Below are 23,002 nucleotides of genomic sequence, written 5' to 3'. Positions count from 1 at the left end.
TAGGCTGCAGCAAGAATTTTCAAACCTTATCCACAGTTTAGCAGAAATTCCCACTAAGACATGGCAATTTGCACTCGTAATGTCTCTAATATATTTAGGTGAAGAGTAAAAAAAGTTAAGGGGACAGTTAAGTTTGTTTCAATGCCCAATGTACCATATTTAGAGCATTTAGTGGGATAAAGAGCAAACTAAAAGCCTATCAAAATAACTATGTTCAAACAAAAACATTGTAAAGACAACTGATTCATAAATTGACACAAATTTTGTTTCTTTACACTTATATAGTTAAGTGAGGATTGCCATAACACAGAACAATGACATTCCATGTTATATTTTGAAATGATCTGTATGGATGATTTACAAAACTAAGTTTTTCTACTGGATACATATGACAGTAAATAAAACAAAACAACTTGCAAACTATTCCTGTCATTTTAAAAACATACTCACCTCCCCAGTAACCAAGTATTTTCCATCTGGTGAGAATGCCAAAGAACAGATTGCTTTTCTAAATTAGGACAAAACGTCATGTCAATAATTGAATTGAAGCACCATTATTCATTTTAAATGCCATTTGCACACCAGAGAGTCTTACAACTTTCTCAGCTACCAGAACTCAACATAATGTGCAATTTGCACAAGCTCTCCAAAACCTTTTCCCTAGGACAAAGGACTAAGGTTAAAAGAGTTCTCCCCAACCCAACTTCCAACTAGAATTAAAGAATCCATGGCTAATTTAGATGGTAAATTTCCTGGTGGTGGCTGATGGAGTAACAGCATTCTGCTGTTGCTCCAACTTTAATTATCTTACTATTTCCAACCTGTCTTAATTTGCGAATCTTGTCGAAGAGGCATGATTGACTATAATGGTCGCAAGATTAGAACTGTCGAAGATTATTCGCCTGAGGTTATGCAGGAACGCGTTAAGTTCAAAGAAGTTATGTCCGAGCTTTTTAATAAGGGTTTCAAGCCTTCCCTTCGCTACCCAGCCCAACTCAGAATCACACTTAAAAGTTTCTTTCGAATGGTTCCGCATGTCTTTTGAAGCACAAAAGTTTTTAAAATCCGAAGGCTAGCTGTTTAGTTTCTCCTTACATGAAGACACAAGATTAAACTTTTAATTCGCAAATCCTGTCGAAGGTGCATGATTGGTGACAGGGTGGAATATTAAGATTCCCGAAGATTATTCGCTTGAGGTTATGCAGGAATGTGCTAAGTTTAAACAAGCTCTGTTGGAATTTTTTTTTGATAAGGGTTTTAACCCAACCCTTGGCTACCCAGTTTGACTGAGAATCTCATTAAGATGGATGGTTCGAATGGTTTTGTTTGAATGTTGAAGCACAAAGATTTTTTAATTTGAAAGCTAACTGCTTAGTCTGTTTTTCCATAGTATCTTTTACTTTTGGTAAACCTTTGTAACTAATTTCCTTTCGCATTTTTTCCTTTCGTATTCCTTTCGTATCGTACGGCCAGATTTGGGAACAGCTTCTTTCTAACTGTGATAAGACTGCTGAACGGATCCTGATCCGGATCTGCCTCTCGTTTTTTTTTGCACTACCTTACTTTCCATTTTTCTATTTTCTGTTTATGATTTATAATTTAAATTTTTAATATTCACTAATTTTTACTATTTTTAATATTTGTAATCCAGGGAGTGGAAAGCGCAGAATCAAATATCGCTGTGATGATTGTACGTTCTAGTATCAATTCTTTGGTGACAATAAAAGTATAAAGTAACAAGTATTTTTTAATACTGTAATTCTTGATATAGGAGAATTGAATTTCTTGTTTGGATATTGTTTAGCCTAGGTTACGATATAAATAACCTTGAAACTAATTGGAGTAATCATCAGGTTTTTTGGGAGGCTGTCCGTAGTTTTAGATGCTGACTTTCTATTCGTGGGTTTTCTTCCTTTGAGAGGTGGGCGGGGATATGGTTTCCCCCACAGAAGCTGTTTTCGAATTTTTAGCCAACTTGTTGCTTGGTTACCATTTCTCAAGGTTTATGGCTTGGTTTTTAACTTACATTTTAACCCTTCCTTTAAATAAAATTAAAAATGGACCAAACTATTAATTTACTTAGTTTTAACGTGAAAGGGTTAAATCACCTTGTTAAACGTAATAAGATTTTCGCTTATATTAAGAAATTTAAGGTGCTTTTTTTTAAAAAATATATACAAGAAACTCACATACACAAATGTGATAATCTACGTTTTTTTAGCTGTTGGAACAGACTTTGTTTTCACTCTTCTTTTCAAGCCAAATCTAGAGGAGTTTCAATTCTTAGAGATAATACACTTTCTTTTGTCCAACATAAAGTAGTGTCTGATACTAATGACCGTTTTGTTATAGTTTTAGGAAAACTAGATAATAAATTAATAGTATTTGCCAATGTGTATGCCCCAAATGTAGATGATCCAGGATTCTTTGAGCATTTTTTTTTCTTTTTTTTTTTAAACCAGATCTGAATCTTTATTCTTTGGTGATGGGAGAAGATTTTAACTGTTGGCTAGATCCAATTTTAGACCGATCATCTTCTAGACCAGCATCTCTTAATAAATCAGCTTTGTTTATTCTATCCTTTCTATTGAAGTGTGGTACAGTTGATGTTTGGCATTTTTTTAACATCCTTTAGATAGGGAACATTTGTTTTTTCTCCATGTTCATCATACATATTCTAGGATTGTCTGTTTATTTATTTATTTATCTATTTATTTTTAATCGATAGTCAAATGATTTCATCAGTTTGTTCCTGTGAATATAAAGAGATTGCTGTTTCAGATCATGCTCCTATATTTCTATCTTTCAAACTCTCTGCTCTTCCTCAAACCAACAGATTTTGGTGTTTTAATACAACTTTGTTATCTGATAAGGAATTTTTAAAATTTCTAGAGAAGCATATTATTTTGTTTTTTGAAGAGAATAAAAAGGAAGAGACTTCTAATCTTATTGTATGGGATACTTTCAAGGCCCATATTAGAGGACGAATTATTTCTTGTACTGCGAGTATAAGAGTAAAGCTAATAAAGAAAGAATTGAATTAGACAATCAATTGAAACAATTGGATCAAAAATATGCTATAGCTGCAGATCCTGTTTTATATAAAAGACGTGTTGAAGTTAAAACTAAATATGATCTTCTGTTAACATATCCAATTGAAACTCAACTTCTTAAAGATAAAGCTCAATTTTACATTCACGAAGATAAATCAGGCAAAGTATTGGCCAATCAATTAAAAACTTCTGTAGTTAAATGACAAATTAAAGAAATTTGCAAAACTAATGGTGATTGGACAACTGGTTACTCTGAAATAAATGATACCTTTAGAGAATTCTATTCTAAACTTTATAGTTCTGATTCCCCTAAAGATAATACTGCAATGAATAATTTTCTAGATCAATTAAGTATCCCTGCACTTTCTGCAGATAACTGCAAACAGATGGATCAACCTATTTCTTATGAGGAAATTGCCGAGGCTATACGTTCATTACACTCAGGGAAGGCTCCGGGTCCAGATAGATTTTCTAGAGAATTTTATAAGGCTTTTTCTTTATTAATTATACTGTAGTTACACTTAGTCTTTTTGGATTCTTTCAAATTGGGTAGTTTGCCTCAATCTTTTTATGAAGTTTCTATTCCGCTTATCCTAAAAAAGAACAAGGATCCAACTGAATGCTCTTCATATAGGCCAATTTCATTACTCAATGTTGATACTAAAATTCTTTCTAAAGTTCTGGCTCATAGGATTAAAAATATTTTACCTTCTATTATTTCTGATGATCAGACTGGAATTATTAAAAACCGATTTTCCCATTTTAATATATGCCGTGTATTAAATGTTACTTACTCTCCTTCTCAGGAGATATCGGAATGTGTGATATCCTTAAATGCTGAGAAGGCCTTCGATCGGGTTGAATGGAATTACTTATTTAAAATCTTAGAAAAATTTAATTTTGGACCAGATTTTATTCAATGGATTAAATTACTTTATTTATGTCCTTCTGCTCGGGTTCTTACTATAATTTTCAAAATTCCAAACCATTTAAACTTCACCGCAGAACTAGATAAGGTTGTCCGTTGAGTCCTTTGCTGTTTGATCTAGCTTTAGGACCCCTTGCCATTGCTTTTTGAGAATCTAATGATATCTGTGGTATTTTAAGGAGCGGTATCACCCACAAAGAGGATACTAAAAGCTTTTTCAAGGATATAAAGAGTAAAAGACAGGTGAGAGTAGATATAGGACCAATAGAAAATGATGCTGGAGAAATTGTAATGGGAGATAAGGAGATGGCAGAGGAACTGAACGGGTATTTTGCATCAGTCTTCACTGAGGAAGACATCAGCAGTATACTGGACACTCAAGGGCGGCAGGGAAGAGAAGTGTGCGCAGTCACAATTACGACAGAGAAAGTACTCAGGAAGCTGAATAGTCTAAAGGTAAATAAGTCACCCAGACCAGATGGAATGCACCCGCGTGTGTTGAAAGAAGTAGCTGTGGAGATTGCGGAGGCATCAGCAATGATCTTTCAAAAGTCGATAGATTCTGGCATGGTTCTGGAGGACTGGAAGATTGCAAATGTCACTCCGCTATTTAAGAAGGGGGCAAGGAAGCAAAAAGGAAATTATAGACCTGTTAACTTGACATCAGTGGTTGGGAAGTTGTTGGAGTCGATTGTCAAGGATGAGGTTACAGAGTACCTGGAGGCATATGATAAGATAGGCAGAACTCAGCATGGATTCCTTAAAGGAAAATCCTGCCTGACAAACCTATTACAATTTTTTGAGGAAATTACCAGTAGGCTAGACAAGGGAGATGCAGTGGGTGTTGTATATTTGGATTTTCAGAAGGCCTTTGACAAGGTGCCACACATGAGGCTACTTATCAAGATAAGACCCCATGGAATTACGGGAAAGTTACATACGTGGATAGAGCATTGGCTGATTGGCAGGAAACAGAGTGTGGGAATAAAGGGATCCTATTCTGGTTGGCTGCCGGTTATCAGTGGTGTTCCACAGGGGTCCGTGTTGGGGCTGCTTCATTTTACATTGTACATCAACGATTTGGATTATGGAATAGATGGCTTTGTGGCTAAGTTTGCTGATGATACGAAGATAGGTGGAGGGGCCGGCAGTGCTGAGGAAACAGAGAGTCTGCAGAGAGACTTGGATAGATTGGAAGAATGGGCAAAGAAGTGGCAAATGAAGTACAATGTTGGAAAGTGTATGGTTATGCACTTTGGCAGAAGTAATAAACGGGCAGACTATTATTTAAATGGGGAAAGAATTCAAAGTTCTGAGATGCAACGGGACTTGCGAATCCTTGTACAGGATACCCTTAAGATTAACCTCCAGGTTGAGTTGGTAGTGAAGAAGGCAAATGCAATGTTGGCATTCATTTCTAGAGGAATAGAGTATAGGAGCAGGGATGTGATGTTGAGGCATTATAAGGCGCTGGTGAGACCTCACTTGGAGTACTATGGGCAGTTTTGGTCTCCTTATTTAAGGAAGGATGTGCTGGCGTTGGAGAGGGTACAGAGAAGATTCACTAGAATGATTCCGGGAATGAGAGGGTTAACATATGAGGAACGTCTGTCCGCTCTTGGATTGTATTCCTTGGAGTTTAGAAGAATGAGGGGAGACCTCATAGAATCATTTCGAATGTTGAAAGGCATGGACAGAGTGGATGTGGCAAAGTTGTTTCCCATGATGGGGGATTCTAGTACGAGCGGGCATGACTTAAGAATTGAAGGGCGCCCATTCAGAACAGAAATGCAAAGAAATTTTTTTAGCCAGAGGGTGGTGAAGCTATGGAATTTGTTGCCACGGGCAGCAGTGGAGGCCAAGTCATTGCCAAGGCAGAGACTGATAGGTATCTGAGTAGCCAGGGCATCAAAGGTTATGGTGAAAAGGCAGGGGAGTGGGACTAAATGGGGGAACGGATCAGCTCATGATAAAATGGCGGAGCAGACTCGATGGGCCGAATGGCCGACTTCTGCTCCTTTGTCTTATGGCCCTGTGGTAAAATCTCGCTTTATGCTGATGATATATTGCTTTTTATCTCTAATGTTGAGACCTCATTACCTTGCATACTTTCTTTACTCTCCCGTTTTAGCCAGTTTTCAGGATATAAATTGAACCCACATAAGAGTGAATTATTTCCTTTAAATAATTTGGTATCAATTAATACTAATCTCCCTTTTAAAATTGTAAGGAATCAATTTACTTATCTGGGTGTAACAGTCACTGAGAATTACAAACACCTGTTTAAAGAAAACTTTCTTACTTTATTGAACTATATAAAAAAGGTATCATTAAATTGGTCACCTCTCAATATCGTTGATTGGACGAATTAATTCTATTAAAATGAATATTCTACCCAAATTTATATATCTTTTTCAAGCCTTAACCATCTTTATTCCCAAATCCTTTTTTGATTCTCTTGAATCGATTTTATCCTCCTATATATGGAAAAATTAACGTCCTCGTTTAAATAAAGTTCATCTTCAAAAACCTAAAAAGTCTGGAGGTTTATTTAGCCTTACCTAATTTTAGGTTCTATTACTGGGCAGTTAATATACGTTATCTTGCATTTTGGCTATATTATATTAATCGTGTAGACCGTCCAATATGGGTTTCTTTAGAAGCTAACAGTGTTAATAAATTTTCTATTATTTCTCTTCTTGGATCCTCACATCCTTTATTTGTAAGTAAACTAACTGATAATTTAGTAGTTAAAATGAAGATCTGGATTCAATTTAAAAAACATTTTGGTTTATTGGTATTTTCCCTTTCTAGTCCCATTTATTCTAATTTTTTTTTTAAACCCTCCATGACTGATTTAGTTTTTAAAGAATGGGACAGGTTGGGTGTTAAATGTTTTTGGGATCTGTTTGTTGGAGGAAATCTTTTTTCATTTGAGCAATTGTCAGCTAAATATAGCTTACCCAAAACGCACTTTTTTAGATATCTACCAATCAGAGACTTACAAAGATCTCAATTATGCACATTTCCTATAAGCTCAGATAAGAACTTACTAGATGTAATTTTTAATATGACACCTTTTCATAAAGGTTCAATATCTAATATTTATGGTATGTTACTGGAGATGAGGAATGTTCCTTTAGACAAAATTAAGAATCTCAGGGAACAAGATTTACAGACATCAATATCTGAGGAAACTTGGAATGAAATTTTTAAACTGGTTAACAATTCATCGCTATATGCTCGCCATTTCCTCATACAAGTTAAGATGGTACATAGAGCCCATATGACTAAAGACAAGCTATCTTGCTTTTATTCGGATATATCTCCCTACTGTGACAGATGAAATAATGGAGAAGCTTCATTAATTCATATGTTTTGGACTTGTCTATGTCTTGAAAAATATTGCAAGGAAGTTTTTCAAACTTTTTCTTTACTTTTCAAAGTTAATTTTAAGCCTAATCCTCTGATGGCCCTATTCGGTATTGTTGCAGGACAAGATATCAAGCTGAAGACATCTGATTTACGCATTTTGGCCTATAGCTCTCTTATAGCTAGGAGGGCGCTTTTGCTTAAATAGAAAGATGTTTTTCCTCCTACTCATGCTCAATGGTTATGCAATGTTATGTCATGCTTAGACTTAGAGAAGATTTGTTGTTCAATTCCTGAATCTCGTCACGACTTTCAAACATTGTGGGGCCCCTTTCTGAATTATTTTCAAAACTTTCAAAACCCTCAATTTGTTTTTTAAATTTAGATGTTGGCTATTATTTTTATTATATGAGAAGGTATTTTGCCTTTTTTTTCCTTAATAAACGGCTTCGGTCTTGGTAGGGGTTAGACTCTTCTTTTGTAATAAATTAGTATATTTCAGTATAACTATTGACTAACCTACATCCGCCCTCTCTGCTGGGAGAGAAGCTGACAGCGATGCAGGTGGATGCTTTCCTGGTGTCATGGATTCTTGATTACGTGACTGGCAGACCACAGCACGAGTGCGTGCAACACTGTGTGTCCGACAGAGTGACCAGCAGCACTGGGGCTCCACAGGGGACTGTCTTGTCTCCCTTTCTCTTCACCATTTACACCTCGGACTTCAACTACTGCACAGAGTCTTGTCATCTTCAGAAGTTTTCTGATGACTCTGCCATAGTTGGATGCATCAGCAAGGGAGATGAGGCTGAGTACAGGGCTACGGTGGGAAACTTTGTCACATAGTGTGAGCAGAATTACCTGCAGCTTAATGTGAGAAAGATTAAAGAGCTGGTGGTAGACCTAAGGAGGGCTAAGGCACCGGTGACACCTGTTTCCATCCAGGGGGTCAGTGTGGACGTGATGGAGGATTACAAATACCTGGGGATACGAATTGACAATAAACTGGACTGGTCAAAGAACACTGAGGCTGTCTACAAGAAGGGTCAGAGCCGTCTCTATTTTCTGAGGAGACTGAGGTCCTTTAACATCTGTCGGACGATGCTGAGGATGTTCTACGAGTCAGTGGTGGCCAGTGCTATCATGTTTGCTGTTGTGTGCTGGGGCAGCAGGCTGGGGGTAGCAGACACCAACAGAATCAACAAATTCATTCGTAAGGCCAGTGATATTGTGGGGATGGAACTGGACCCTCTGACAGAGGACCCTCTAAAAGAGGATGCTGTCCAGGTTGCATGCCATCTTGGACAATGTCTCACATCCACTACATAATGTACTGGTTGGGCACAGGAGTACATTCAGCCAGAGACTCATTCCACTGAGCGTCATAGGAAGTCATTCCTGCCTGTGGCCATCAAACCTTACAACTCCTACCTTGGAGGGTCAGACACCCTGAGCCAATAGGCTGGTCCTGGACTTATTTCCTGGCATAATTTACATATTACTATTTAATTATTTATGGTGCAACTGTAACGAAAACCAATTTCCCTCGGGATCAATGAAGTATGACTGACTATGAATACGGGGTAATGAGATTGTTATTATGAATAGATAGAATGTAATTGATAGTTTTTTCTTATCGTTTTCGATCTTTTATATATACTTTCTTGTACTCTGTATTCTTCTATGTAGAAACTAATAAAAATATTGAAAGAGATGGTACAAATTCTTTTACTCGATCTTTTCTACTCTGGTCTACTGATATTTAACCCATTTATTCAAGCAATCATAACTAGGAACTACTAAACAGGGTGGCTAATTGGGACCAAACTAAAAATAATTGCATCTATCTACATTTAAAGCCTACTTAATGGTTTTAAAATTGGACTGGAATTTGAAAAATTATCAGTTTTGCATTTCATAAATTCTTTTAATGATAAGTTACAGCACGACTGAACTCAAGGTTACTAGTTTCAAGCCTTTGATGAGTGCAAAATTAACTAACTCCTGGAATATCATAATTGGCAGTAATACTTTCAAGGTTTAGGGTAATAAGTATTTTGATTCATGATTTAATTCATGAATAGTAGGAAGAATTTAAGATCAGGCAAGAAAAAATAAAATTTACTTTTTATTTAAATAGCCCTTCATTACTTTGTGCGAACCTTTTGCACAGGAAAGGAAATGTAGAGGATAAAAACCCCAACTGTTGAATTTGAGTGTGGATCTAAAACAAAATACATGGTATGAAAAGTCAAAGCCCTCAAGCAATATTACTGATCAACTGCTTTGCTGAAGATGTTTAACTGTTTTTTTGGATTCCCCTTACCTGGAAGCATTGAGAATGTGAGTCTGCTTATTCTTCTTTGGGTCACAGAGGACCACCACACACCTTGAAATAGAAAATTAGAATTCAATTTTTGTTACACAGTCAAAACAAATTGAATTACAGTTATATTATTTGAGAACAATTTCAATGTTAAAGTAATCCTTAAGTTCATCAAAAACAATTCCACACCAAAATTACAATGAAATAGTGATGACGTGCAATGAACAAACCTTTTGTTATTCTTCAAAGTTGCTGGTGAATGCAGCAGGTCAGGCAGCATCTCTAGGAAGAGGTACAGTCGACATTTCAGGCCGAGACCCTTCGTCAGGACTAACGGTCAGGACGAAGGGTCTCGTTAGTCCTGACGAAGGGTCTCGGCCTGAAATGTCGACTGTACCTCTTCCTAGAGATGCTGCCTGACCTGCTGCGTTCACCAGCAACTTTGATGTGTGTTGCTTGAATTTCCAGCATCTGCAGAATTCCTCGTGTTTGCTTTTGTTATTCTTGCTTGTTTACCTATTTTCAAATAAATCTCACTTTATCCAGTCAACTTTAACTTTGTAGAAACATCACTTTCACTCAATTATTTGGGCTAATTGTATTTGAATTCCACAAACTACTTTTGTCAAACTTACAAATTAATTCAAACAAGAAAACACTGTAATTAGCATATCAAACAGGCCATAGCTGTCTTTCTTTAAGAATATTACAATACTTCACACCTTTAATTCTAAGTTTTATTATTTAATTTTATTTCAACACGAAAAATAAATGAATAAAAATTGACTGTTGCACTCAGTGGACTGGGACTGAAAACTTTCTGCGAGTTCCCTAAAATTTGGCTCATAACTACAGCCAGTCTGAGACAGTCTGTGAGGTGTAGGGTTGCCAACTGTCCTGTATTTCCCCTGCTAAGGTAGAGCGTTCCTATGAAACCTTTTGTGCTGAAGTGCTTTACGCCGAAGGAGCAATTACCATTAATTTATATGGAAAAAGATTCTCAGTGTTCCCAGACCCAAAAAAAACCTACCAAATAACAAATAAAACCTAAAATAGCACTAACATATAGTAAAAGCAGTAATGATATGATAAATACACCGCCTATATAAAGTAGAAATAATGAAGATTAAGCCAAAACTGATTCGTGGGGTTAAAACAAAATCAGCACATACGTGCACGCGCACACAGGTGCCCGCGCAAAGCTTCATGGGCATGGTAGTCTTTCTCGGGATAAACACAAATGTCCTGGGATTTGACTGCTACCTTTGTCCCTTATTTGGGAGTGAGAAAGTTGGCAACCCTAGTGTCTGTCAGTAAGTCAGCTCCTGTACTTAGATTTAATAATTTTCATCTGTGAAAATGCAATTTCACATAGATAAGTTGACCTGAAGTAGGCACTGACTTTTAGTGCTATAAAACTAACGCATACACTGCGCATTGCTGGGGCCCCATCAATAGTAATTGCCACCAGCTTATGAATGGGGATGTCATTTTCACGGACATATTTTTTAAACTCATTATAAATATCCTCACCTCTCGTTCTCTCCTTTAATTGCAAAAGAGTGAGGAAGTCCTCCTTTGTTGTAAAATCCTGGAAAGCCATTCTGACAAATACAACAAGCTGAGCTGTTTGCATTACATCCAGGGATTCATCGAACTGTAGTGAAAAAATATCCACGCCCTCGGAGAATGACTCTGCCCTCCTTCTCACTGTTGCAGAGCCAAGCGGTATATTATGTGTTGCGGTTGTGATGCCATTTTTGTTTTTAAAGTCATTAAAAACCGTCTCTGCGGTAATGGCCATTGCTTCTTTGAATAAATCTGTAAAAGGCTTCTTGTGTTTAGCCAAAAGGTGACTTACACGAAATGATGCTTCAATAGCAGCCTTATTTTCAGCAGCATGTTTTGTGGAAAATGATTGCTGAGCCTTCAACCCCGATTTCAGCTCCTCAACTTTCCAGGCATGAATTGCGCTCTTTGGGGGGTAGGCGTCTTTAAATTCCTGGTGGTTGGTGTTGTTGTGCCACTCCAGATTCCCTCTTTTAGTCAGTACTTGTGTTTGGTGGCACCAAACCTGTCTTTCACCAAGGTAAGTAGAAATTCTTCTTCCCATTCTGGATGGAATTTGTACGTTTTCGCCTTCTTTCGTGCAGCCTCCGCCACACTATCAGGATATCACGAGCGATTGCCGATTGCGTCGCCAGTGATCTGGGCCGACATTTACGTGCCGGGCGGCACCTAATTATCTTGTCTATTTCGTGTTTTTTTCTTAAAATGTGCTGTGTGCATCCTGACTACCGCTGCACCACTGCATTCTTCGCGGCCCAGTGGTTGGGGACCACTGCCGTATATTGATGTTTGCGATAACCTGTACTCTTATCTAATCTGATTGGTCACTTTGATGCAGCACAAGCTATGCTGAAAACACGGTGCATAGCGGGGGAACTACACACATGCGCACTGGGCAGAAAGAACAGAACTAAAACCCCGCAACCCAGAAACAATCTCTCTTTACAAACAGCTTTGTAGCGAAAATATTGCTATATTACTATTATCCTAATAAGTATTACTTACTTTTATAATGCTCACATTACAACAGTATTTGTGTATTTATTTTTGATTTTTTTCGGGATCTACTGGGAAAGTCTCAAAGATCGACCGGTTGATCGCGATCGACGGGTTGGCGACCCCTACTATAAACTATACAATAAAAATATAATGCTACCAAGAAAATAAAGACAAAGATAAACAAGTATGAAGACTGAATTGTCCAATTCCTGAGAAACATCTTAAAATTAATCTCATTAACCATCAACTGCCTTAATGGCCATTCGTGCATTTCCCCACAAATCGTGGGTCTACTTTGCCACTTACCCTGCTGGATACGCCACTAGTCCTGTGGTTAAATCACAGGCTAAACTACTGCTGCTGGATGCTGTAATCCCAAGAACTTTGTCTAGTGTAATCTGAAAAATACAATTTTTTTAAAAAACACATCCAGATTACTTTGCATGATCAGAAATTGTACTTCAACAAAGCAAAGAGAAACCTGAATGTTAAAAGCAAGCACACAAATCCACTGCATCATACTTATAATCCAGGATGCAATTCTAAATATTTATTCTTTCCTTAAAAAAAAAGGCACACCAGGTTATAGGACTGGAATTACAATGGTTGCCAATCTGAAGGTAGCAAGGTGAAAAATAAACAGATTTGAATAGCCTCATTCAATAGATGAGACAAAATATACTTGCTTAGAATATTAAAATTGATTGCATTGTTGCTATAATACACACTATGCAAATACAGAAGAGATGACAGGGAAGAAAGAGTTCATTAGTAACCATGATGGAACTGTTACCAGGCTCAACGTCACTTAGCAAATTGAATGTACTCTCCCCCTAGTCCGAGAATGGATTAAAGATGACTTCACTTTGTGGATTCCAAAATGTCTGATAAGGCAATGAGCAAAAGGATAACTGAAAGGACAAGTGAGTGGGTAAGCGATGCCCGGCTTATCTTTGTCTCACCAAGGTTCACAATACCATTCTGAATGGCTCAGCTGCACTTTGAACAGTCACTTGTCAGAGATTTTCAAGAGACAGTGAGATTTACATTTGTGGCTTTGAGAACATCCTTGAAGCATTCCCTTTGTCTGCCTGTAATCTCTTTCCATGAGCGAATTTGAAAGTGTCTTATTTCAGAAGTCTGATGTCAGCATGCAAATAATACACCCTGTAAATGTAGTCAACTGAAAGCAACTAATGGCAACAATAGGTATCTCAAGGATTCCAATATTGGTTTGCTTATCCTTCTAGAAAATTTGTCAGATTTGAACAGACAGTACTGATACTGCTATAGGTACTTTAGGTGATAGTATACAAGGAGTTTACTGCCAGTCTGTAGTCCACTCAGCCCGCTGAATGATCTCTATCTTTCTCAGAGCCCACATTGCTACTTTGCTTTGGATTATCTCAGGACATCAACCTCTCAGTTCTATTTCCCTACTGTTCCCTTACAGCCCTTCAAAGCTGGTAAGCATTTTGAACATCTCAATTCTTGCTCTTTAAAATTCAGAAGTACAAATACATTTTGCTTACTTTCTCTTTATCTAACCAAGCCAACATTCCAGCAACCAATGCTAAAATTTGTCTACACCCTCTCTCCCAAACATTATTTTAGGCAGCAAAATTAGACTTGTAGACTACAAAGACAGTCTCACGAGAGCTCTACATAAATGGAGAAAGATTGCAAGATAATCTGAACTCAAGAAGTTTAATGACCCACAAACAATATGACTTCCTAAATGTTTAACTTCGTGTACAGTGAAACCAATCATTTCAAAGGTTCATTTTTATTATCGATGTACGTAGAATACAATGTAGAATTCGTCTTTTCCAGATAGCCATAAAATACAGAAAAACCATGGAAGTCGTTGAGGCTCCCCCCCCCCCCGCCACACACACAAGAAGGAACAAACAATACTCATAACCTCAAACCTCCCAATCTCTCCCTCGCACAAAAACTAACAGATCACCCACACGGACACAGCAGTTAAAACATCAAACCCCTAACCCCAAGCTCCTTACACACAAAAAAAACCACATCAACAATAACATCAAACACCCAAACCCTCTCTCACCCAAAAAAGTAACATATCACCCACCTGCCAATCAGTAACAAGAAAGAAAACACAGAAAAACTTAAGGAGATCAATACAAACTACGATCCACATTGATAATCCCATTTCTTAGTCAGCATCAAAGACAGCAACTGCTTGAACTCAGTCCTTCCATGGTATCTTCATCTGCTGAGAAATGGTTTCCCTATTACCACCCCAACTTGCTCTCCCGTGGGGAGCAACCTCTGGCCCAATGTGGCCTCCCGTGGAGAGCAACCTTTATACATTCCCAGTGGACATTTAACTCTTAATTAACATTTGAAATAACAGTTGCTTATAAAATTATAGTTTTTAGGCTATTAATGGAAGTAAGTATTGTTGGTGGGGGGAAAGAAAAGGGAGAAATAGGATGGAACACAAGAAGAAGCTACATAAATCAAACTAAAAGCTCATGCGTACAAAGTCACCAAGAGTAGTGGGAAACTGGAAGATTGGGAAGATTTTAAAAAGCAACAGATAGATTATAAAAATAAACCAACACAAAATATAAAGACAAATAGTAAAAACTTTTTATAATTACATAAAATAAAAAAGGGTGGCTAAAGTGAACACAGGCCCCTAAGGGAAAATTGATATTGGGCAATGAGGAAATGACAGAGGCTCTGACATCAATTGCTATGAAGTGCTTCAAGCGATTGGTTATGCCACACATCGACCGCAGCCTACCGGTCAACCTCGACGCTTTGCAGTTCGCCTACCGGAGCAACAAGTCAATGACAGATGCCATCTCTCTGGCCCTACATTCCTCCTTAGAACACCTGGAGAATAAAGAGGCATATGTAAGGCTCCTTTTCATTGACTACAGCTCTGCCTTTAATACCATCACTCCAAATAAACTGATTCCTAAGCTCTGGAACCTGGGCCTTAGCACTCAGATCTGCAGCTGGATCTTCAACTTCCTCACAGACAGGACCCAGGTTGTAAAAACAGGGGAGAAGCTCTCCTCTACAATCACTCTGACCACCGGTGCCCCACAAGGCTGTGTATTTAGCCTCCTGCTGTACTCATTGTACACCCATGATTGTATAGCCAAGTTTCCATCGAACTCAATATATAAGTTTGCTGATGACACCACAGTTGTAGGCCGTATCTCTGGTAATGATGAGTTTGAGTACAGAGAGGAAATCAAGAACCTGGTGGCATGGTGCAAAGACAATAACCTATCCCTCAATGTCAGCAAGATGAAGGAATTGGTTGTTGACTTCAGAAGGAGTAGCGGCCCACACGACCCCATCTACATTGGTGGTGCGCAGGTGGAACAGGTCAGAAACTTTAAGTTCCTCGTGGTCAATATCACAAATGACCTGACTTGGTCCAACCAAGCAGAGTCCATTGCCAAGGCCCATCAGTGCCTTTACTTCCTGAGAAAGCTAAAGAAATTTGGCCAGTCCCCTAAAACCCTCACTAATTTTTATAGATGCACCATAGAAAACATTCTTCTAGGGTGCATCACAACCTGGTATGGAAGTTGCCCTGTCCAAGACTAGAAGAAGCTGCAGAAGATCGTGAACACAGTCCAGCACATCACACAAACCAATCTTCCGTCCTTGGACTCACTTTACACTGCACGTTGTTGGAGTAGTGCTGCCAGAATAATCAAGGACAAGACCTACCCAGCCAAAATACTTTTCATCCTTCTTCCCTCCGGGAGGAGGCTCAGGAGCTTGAAGACTCATACGGCCAGATTTGGGAACAGCTTCTTTTCAACTGTGATAAGTTTGCTGAACGGATCCCGACCCAGATCTGGGCCGTAGCCTCCAAATATCCGGATCGACCTCTCAGTTTTTTCCCACTACCTTACTTTCCCTTTTCTATTTTCTATTTACGATTTATAATTTAAATTTTTATTATATTTACTATTGATTTGTACTCCAGGTGAAACGCAAAGCGCAGAATCAAATATCGCTGTGATGATTGTACGCTTTAGTATCAATTGTTTGGCGAAAATAAAGTACAGGTTTCACCGCCATCCAAAGGTAGAGCGCTCCTATGAAACGGTTCGTAAACCGGAATGTCATAAAGCAAAGAATTACCATTTATTTATATGGGAAAAATTTGTGAGCGTTCGCAGACCCAAAAATAACCTACCAAATCATGCCAAATAACACATAAAACCTAAAATAACAGTAACCTATAGTAAAAGCAGGAATGATATGATAAATGCACAGCCTATATAAAGTAGAAATACTTCTCTACAATCATTGCCGCACTGTTCTCCATAGCGAAAATCTCACGCAAGCGCTCTCGGCAAAAACACTCTCCAGTAACCTTTAAGCTATGAAGCTGCCAAATCATACCAAATAACGCATAAAAATACACAGCCTATATAAAGTAGAAATAATGGACGTACAATGTAGTATCACTTACTGGAATCGGGAAGACAGCGCCGAGCACACTGATGATGGATGGTGTGTTAGGCTGAGTTGTCGGGGGTTGGGAGGTGCAGTGGGCCCCACCCTCCAGGCTGCCGACCAATACCAATCCAAAGCATGCAGGAGTACAGCTGTAGCAGGACGCACCCAGCACATCTTTACGAAAAAAGCCGAAATAAACAAGCTAATTAATTAGGTGCCCCCCCGGCACATAAATGTCGGCCCAGATCAGAGGCGACGCAATCGGCAATCGCCTCTGATCTAGGCTGACATTTACGTGCTGTGCGGCACCTAATTAATTAGTTTGTTTATTTCAGCTTTTTTTCTTTAAATGTGTTGGGTGCGTCCCGGCTACTGCTGCATTCTCCGCGGCAATGTATCTGTCCGCGGCCCGGGGGTTGGGGTGGTGGGACACTGGGGTGTCATCTCATCGTCCTCTGTTTCCATGGACAGCCAGGTCATCTTCTTCTATGTCTGCCTGCCTCGATGTCGAAGGTTGAGATTCATTATCTGCTGTGGCTGATTTGAAAAATGACAGTACGCTTGACTGCTTAGCCTCGTGCATTTTTCTATCATACAGTTATTTGTAAGCACTCAAACCATCTTGCAAATATGCCCTAAACCAACGTACCCTTTCAAAATTAAAGTCATACTTTATCATTGCAGCGAAAATCTCACACAGTTGTTTCACGTTCAGTTCCTGGACGACTTCACTTTTGGTCCGTTTACTACTGCATTCGGTTTCAATTGTTACCCTTTCCTCTTCCAATTGCATCAGCTCTTCATCTATCAGTTCTTGCTCATGGGATGCCAAAACCTGTTCAACATCATCTTCGTCAACTTCCACAAGCCAAACTCACTTTGTCCTTACTCCATTCACCACAATCAAAACGCTTAATTATGTCTAGTTTTACGCTAAGTGTAACACCCTTATGAGCTCTTTTAGGCTTTTCCAATACCTTAGACCTCATCTTGCAAACGGCTGCTCACAGGATGTGTTTAAGCAATGCCGGCTAGAATGCAGTTCTGAATCCGGGGGAGAGCGGCTGCTCAGGGCGCACGCTACCTCCTTTTTTTTTGCGCACTGCCTTTTTTCGTTACAGTGAAAACAGCTTCTGTTAGCGAATACAGGCAACGAATGTAGGTCTTTTGTAACAGTGAGGTTTCGTAAAGTGAATGTTCGAAAAGCGGGGGACACCTATAATAAAAAATAATGACTATTTTGTGTCGATCTTCACGGTGGAAGACACGTCTAACATGCCAAAGAGAAATATTATGAAAGCGATGGGAGGTGAGGATCACGATACAATAGCTATCACTAAAGAGGTAGCGCTGAGCAAACTTGTGGGCCTGAAGGTAGACAAATCCCATGGTCCTGATGGAACGTATCCCAGGATAATGAAAGAAATGGCATGTTATAGTAGAGGCTTTGGTGATAATTTACCAAAATTCTCTGGACTCTGGGCAGGGCCTGGCAGATTGTAAGACAGTGAATATCATGCCACTGTTCAAAAAAAGGATGCAGGCAAAAGGTAGGTAACTATAGGCCAGTTAGTTTAACATTTGTAGTTGAGAAAAAGGGAGGCGAGGCAAAGTTAAGATAGCGCTGAACTGCGACTCCTCTGCTTGCATCCTCAGAAATAGATCTATTTCCATCTTTAATATCTTTATTTTTCTCTTTCAGGGTTCTTTTGAAGAACTTGACCTGGAGTTAAACGCTGACTCCAGTTCTTTGCAGGAATGGGACATGTTCTCAGGGTTTCAGGACTGGCCATTGTTCAGCACACCAAGGGTTCGGCCTGAGAGTCTGGCTTGGATTTGAAAGCCCAAGATCTCAGGGCTGTGGAGACGGGCGATCGGGGGTTGGTGTCACTGTAGAAGACTTGCGTGTTGTCAGGGGAGTCGGAAAATCTACTGCTGTGTGCCCGAAGACCCAGGATCCTTGTGATCTTCAGGCACAGAGCTCCAAGAACGCAACGTAATGGACTTTTAGCATTGTAAACCAGCAAGTTGTTTGTTATGTCTCCCCTCTTGCTGAAAAAATGGAGAGGCCTCCTCCTCCCTTATTAGGGAGAAAGAACCTATCGTATGTCGAATGCCAGGTGAAACACGAAGTCTTTGGGGTAACTGCAAGTCTGCGTATTTGCTATTGCTTTACTCATTTGAGTGTTCGGTGGCGGTGCTGATGCTTGCTTTTTTTTGCCGGTGGTGGTGGGGGGGGGGGAGGAGGAGGGATTGTTGCTCACTGCCGCTTACACGCGCGAGGGAGGGGAGCCGGGGAGGACTTCGGGGTTCTATGTTTAACTGTCATTCATTCTTTGGGGGCACCTCTCTGTCTTTGAGGATACTTGCGAAGAAAAAGCATTTTAGGATGTATATTGCATACATTTCTCTGACATTAAATTGGATCATTGAACCTTTGAAAATGCTTGAAACTATCATTAAAGAAGAAATCATGAGGCATCTGGAGAGAAATGGATCCGTCAAGCAGACGCAGCATAAATTCAGCAAAGGCAGGTCCTGTTTGACAAACTTACTGGAGTTCTTTGAGGATATAACGAGCCCAGTGGATGGAGGGGAACAGATGGATGTTACTTACTTGGATTTCCAGAAGGTATTCAATAAAGTGTCACATAAAAAAAACTTATTCATATGATAAGGATGCACAGAGCTGGGGGTGATGTATTAGCATGGATAGAGGATTGTATAATTAATAGAAAGCAGAGAGTTGGGATACACGAATGTTTCTCTGGTTGGCAATCAGTGGTGAGTGGTGTGTCACAGGGGCTGGTGCTAGGCCTGCAAATGTTCATGATATACATTAACAATGTGGAAGAGGGGGCCGAGTGTAGAGTATCTAAGCTTGCTGACAATACTAAATTCAGTGGAAAAGCAAATTGTGCGAAGATACGGAGAGTCTGCAGAGAGATATAGATAGGTTAAAAGAATGGGCAAGGGTCTGGCAGATGGAATACAATGTTGGTAAATGCAAGGTCATCCACTTTGGAAGGAAAAATGGAAGAGCAGATTGGAAGAACTTCGGCGGGAGGAGAAGATGGCAACGCACCGTGCGTGCACAGCTCTCCGGTGAAAAATGATGTCATATCTGTTAAATAGGGGCCGTAGACAATTCTGATTTGATGGAGGATGGACGTGAAATCGGAGGAACATCTAGAGAAATTTCTGAAACGCCCGTTCGCTGCTGTCGTTACTGTGCGGTCGGGAATCTTTCGGAGGGTAGGCCTCAAAATCCCCAGCCTTGCCTGCTTTTGGCGACAGAGAAGGAGGTTGAATCTTTCGGCAGAGATGCCGCTCAGTACTTGGTGTCAGAGAGCTGATCAGGGCTCGAAGTTTTCGGATGACTCAGAGTCGGATCCAACCAATTTCCCCAGGGATTAATAAAGTATGACTGACTATGGACTGTGGTCGGCATGGCAGGGAGAGTTTTTCTTCCCTCTCCCATCTGCGTGAGATGTGGGACATTTGAGAAACTTTGAACTTTACTGTGCTCATGGACTTTCTTCATCAAGTTATGGTATTGTGCACTGTTGTAACTATATGTATAATTATGTGGTTTTGTCAGTTTTTTCAGTCTTGGTTTGTCCTGCGTTTTGTGATATCACACCGGAGGAAATAATGTATCATTTCTTAATGCATGCATTACTAAATGACAATAAAAGGGGACTACGTCTCTTCATAATCTATTTAAATGGTAAGAAAATTGCAGCATGCTGTTGTGCAGAGGGACTTGGAAGTGCTTGTGCATGAATCACCAAAGGTTGGTTTGCAGGTGCAGCAGGCTATCAAGGTGGCAAATGGAATGTTGGCCTTCATTGCTAGAGGGACTGAATTTAAGAGCAGGGAGGTTATGCTGCAACTGTACAGGGTACAGGTGGGGCTGCACCTGGAGGACTGCGTGCAGCTCTGGTCTCCTTACTTGAGGAAGGATATACTGGGTTTGGAAATGGTGCAGAGGAGGTTCACCAGGTTGATTCCAGAAATGAGGGGGTTAAACTATGAGGAGAGATTGAGTGTCCTGGAACTATACTCGCTGGAATTCAGAAGAATGAGAGAAGATCTCACCAAAACATATGGAATTATGAAAGGGATAGTTAAGATAGAGGCAGGAAAGTTGTTTCCACGGGTAGGTGAGACTAGAACTAGGGGACATAGCCTGAAGATTCATGGGAGTAGATTTAGAATGGAGTTGAGGAGGAACTGCTTTTCCCAGAGAATTATGAATCTGTGGAATTCTCTGCCCAAAGAAGCAGCGGAAGCTACCTCAGAAAATATATTTAAGACAAGGTTGGATAGATGTTTGCATAGTAGAGGAATTAAGGGTTATGGGGAAAAGGTAGGTGGGTGGAGATGAGTCCATGGCCAGATCAGCCATTATCTTATTGAATGGCGGAGCAGGCCTGTTGGGTCAGATGGCCGACTCCTGCTCCTATTTCTCATGTTCTTATATGCACGTACAACAAAAGCATACTTGCAACAGCATCACAGGCAGATAGCATCAGATACTCAACACTTACAAGACAAACAAATTAACACAAATTCTACAAAATTTACCAGGAAGATGACAATTACAACAAAAGATCAACGCAAAGTGACCACGGTGCTGCTATAATGTGGTGGTGATTAGAACTGTGTATGTTTGCTCAAGGGAACTTTGAAGGAAAGTAACACATCCAATGAGGGTTACTCACTGGAAATAGAAATTACACCATTAGGGACAGCTACAAAATATCATGTACTCTTTGCCACCTATTAAAAAGTCAAAAGAAATTAAGCAAAGTCAAAGATACTATGCTAGTTGCATCATCCTCAAATTAATTATGTTGCGATACATTGTTGCAAAAACAGAAATAACCCACATTAAAAAAAGTAACATATGCAAAATCATGGCAAAATCCCAGTACACCAGGTAACCAAGTGGAATTTGAAGTACACCACTGAAGAACTGAAAGTAAACCACCGTAGGGGCTCTTTAGTCCCTGCTAGTTAGTCATAGAAAAGTTAGTGAAGGACCTGGAAGCCCTCTGATTCTGAGGCCTCCGTCAGTCAGGGTTGACTATGGATATTGCGTTCTAGCTGTCTAGATACACAAGCCTGGGCAGTACGATATGGAGAGCAAGCTGTTACCCATGAAGCAACCTTCCCCTCTCCATGTATCTGATGAACCCAAAGGAACAGCACAGACCCATACAGTTTAGTACCAGCAGCGCTAGAGTTGCCAGTCTGCATTGAACTCAATGTAGGACTGCGTCAGGGACTCCAGCTCCGGATTTTTCCCTTTGGGTTTACTCCTCAAGCTTTCCCCATGAATGGGTATAGCCGCAAGGCAGCAGAAGTTTGAGATCAGAGTTTTTCTTCTCCTAGATGAGCTGCCAACCACGGCTGATGAGTCCCATCTGCCTGAAGCAACTAGTTTTAAGGTGCCAGTAACCCGCCTTTGCCCCTTCTCCTGTCAGTAGAAACAGCTCCACCAGGCTTACTAGCTAAGCCACACGTGAAGGCCAAGAACTGGACTTGGTTGTCAGAGGCCATTTGGCTTGGAAGCCCTAGTTGAGCATAAAACCAACTGGACCGTAGAGGAACAATTTCAAAATGTTCTAGCAGATTTAAAGTGTTCCTGAGCTGATTTAAGCATTGACCTTGAATCATATTAATAATACAATAAATAATATACTAAGCTAGAATTGTAAATGCAGAGAACAAATATATTTTTATTTGCGTGTACGTGAGAGAATGGTTTAAATACCAAGTACAACAATGGCCTTGAAATGCTGGACAAGAATCATTTTTAAATTGCCCACAAAAGATAAAGTTTCCTTTCTGTGTACAATTAAGGACATTAGACCATATCAAAAGAGATTCAGTGATGTAGATATCTTAGGCACTTTCCATTAAACCGTGAAAAACATTACACTGAAATCCTGCCCTTTTAAAATGTCATCAACAACCGTCTGCTCTCACTGCTTTCACAAAATATCAGAGTGCAACATAAATCTTGATGTCATATGAATTTACTTTTAAATTATTTGAAAATGTTTAAATATAGTTTTAATGGGTTATTTATACCAGAGTTGTCAACCACAAATCAGCCACTTTCACAAATTTAATTAAAAACAAAAGTTCAAACTTAGTCTCTAGTGAAGTTACAACTGCAGTAAATTAATTATGACAAAATAATTATGGTGCATTGTGGTGCAATGCTCCTGGAGTGGAGATGAATTCTAAGGTATTCCTGACACAGCTAATAACTTA

At 39.5% G+C, this 23,002-nt stretch overlaps 1 protein-coding gene across 2 annotated transcripts in view; it reads right to left on the bottom strand.

Annotated features, from left to right (window-relative positions):
- Positions 1-23,002, bottom strand: part of LOC134352591 (mitogen-activated protein kinase-binding protein 1-like) — a 158,397-nt gene that overhangs the window by 113,144 nt on the left and 22,251 nt on the right. For both annotated transcript variants that reach the window (XR_010019413.1, XM_063059866.1), the window contains exons 2-4: positions 12,554-12,645; positions 9,680-9,742; positions 451-508 (exon numbers count right to left, since the gene is read on the bottom strand). Coding sequence is in view for 1 of the 2 variants with exons in the window: in XM_063059866.1 (XP_062915936.1) it covers positions 451-508; positions 9,680-9,742; positions 12,554-12,645 (213 nt within the window). In the remaining variant the exon portion in view is untranslated. The remainder of the gene's footprint in view (positions 1-450; positions 509-9,679; positions 9,743-12,553; positions 12,646-23,002) is intronic.

Source organism: Mobula hypostoma, chromosome 10 (genome assembly GCF_963921235.1).
Source record: "Mobula hypostoma chromosome 10, sMobHyp1.1, whole genome shotgun sequence".
In the NCBI taxonomy this organism is placed as follows: Eukaryota; Metazoa; Chordata; class Chondrichthyes; order Myliobatiformes; family Myliobatidae; genus Mobula; species Mobula hypostoma.
Note: the sequence above shows the minus strand (reverse complement) of the source record. Positions and strands in the feature narration are given on the sequence as shown.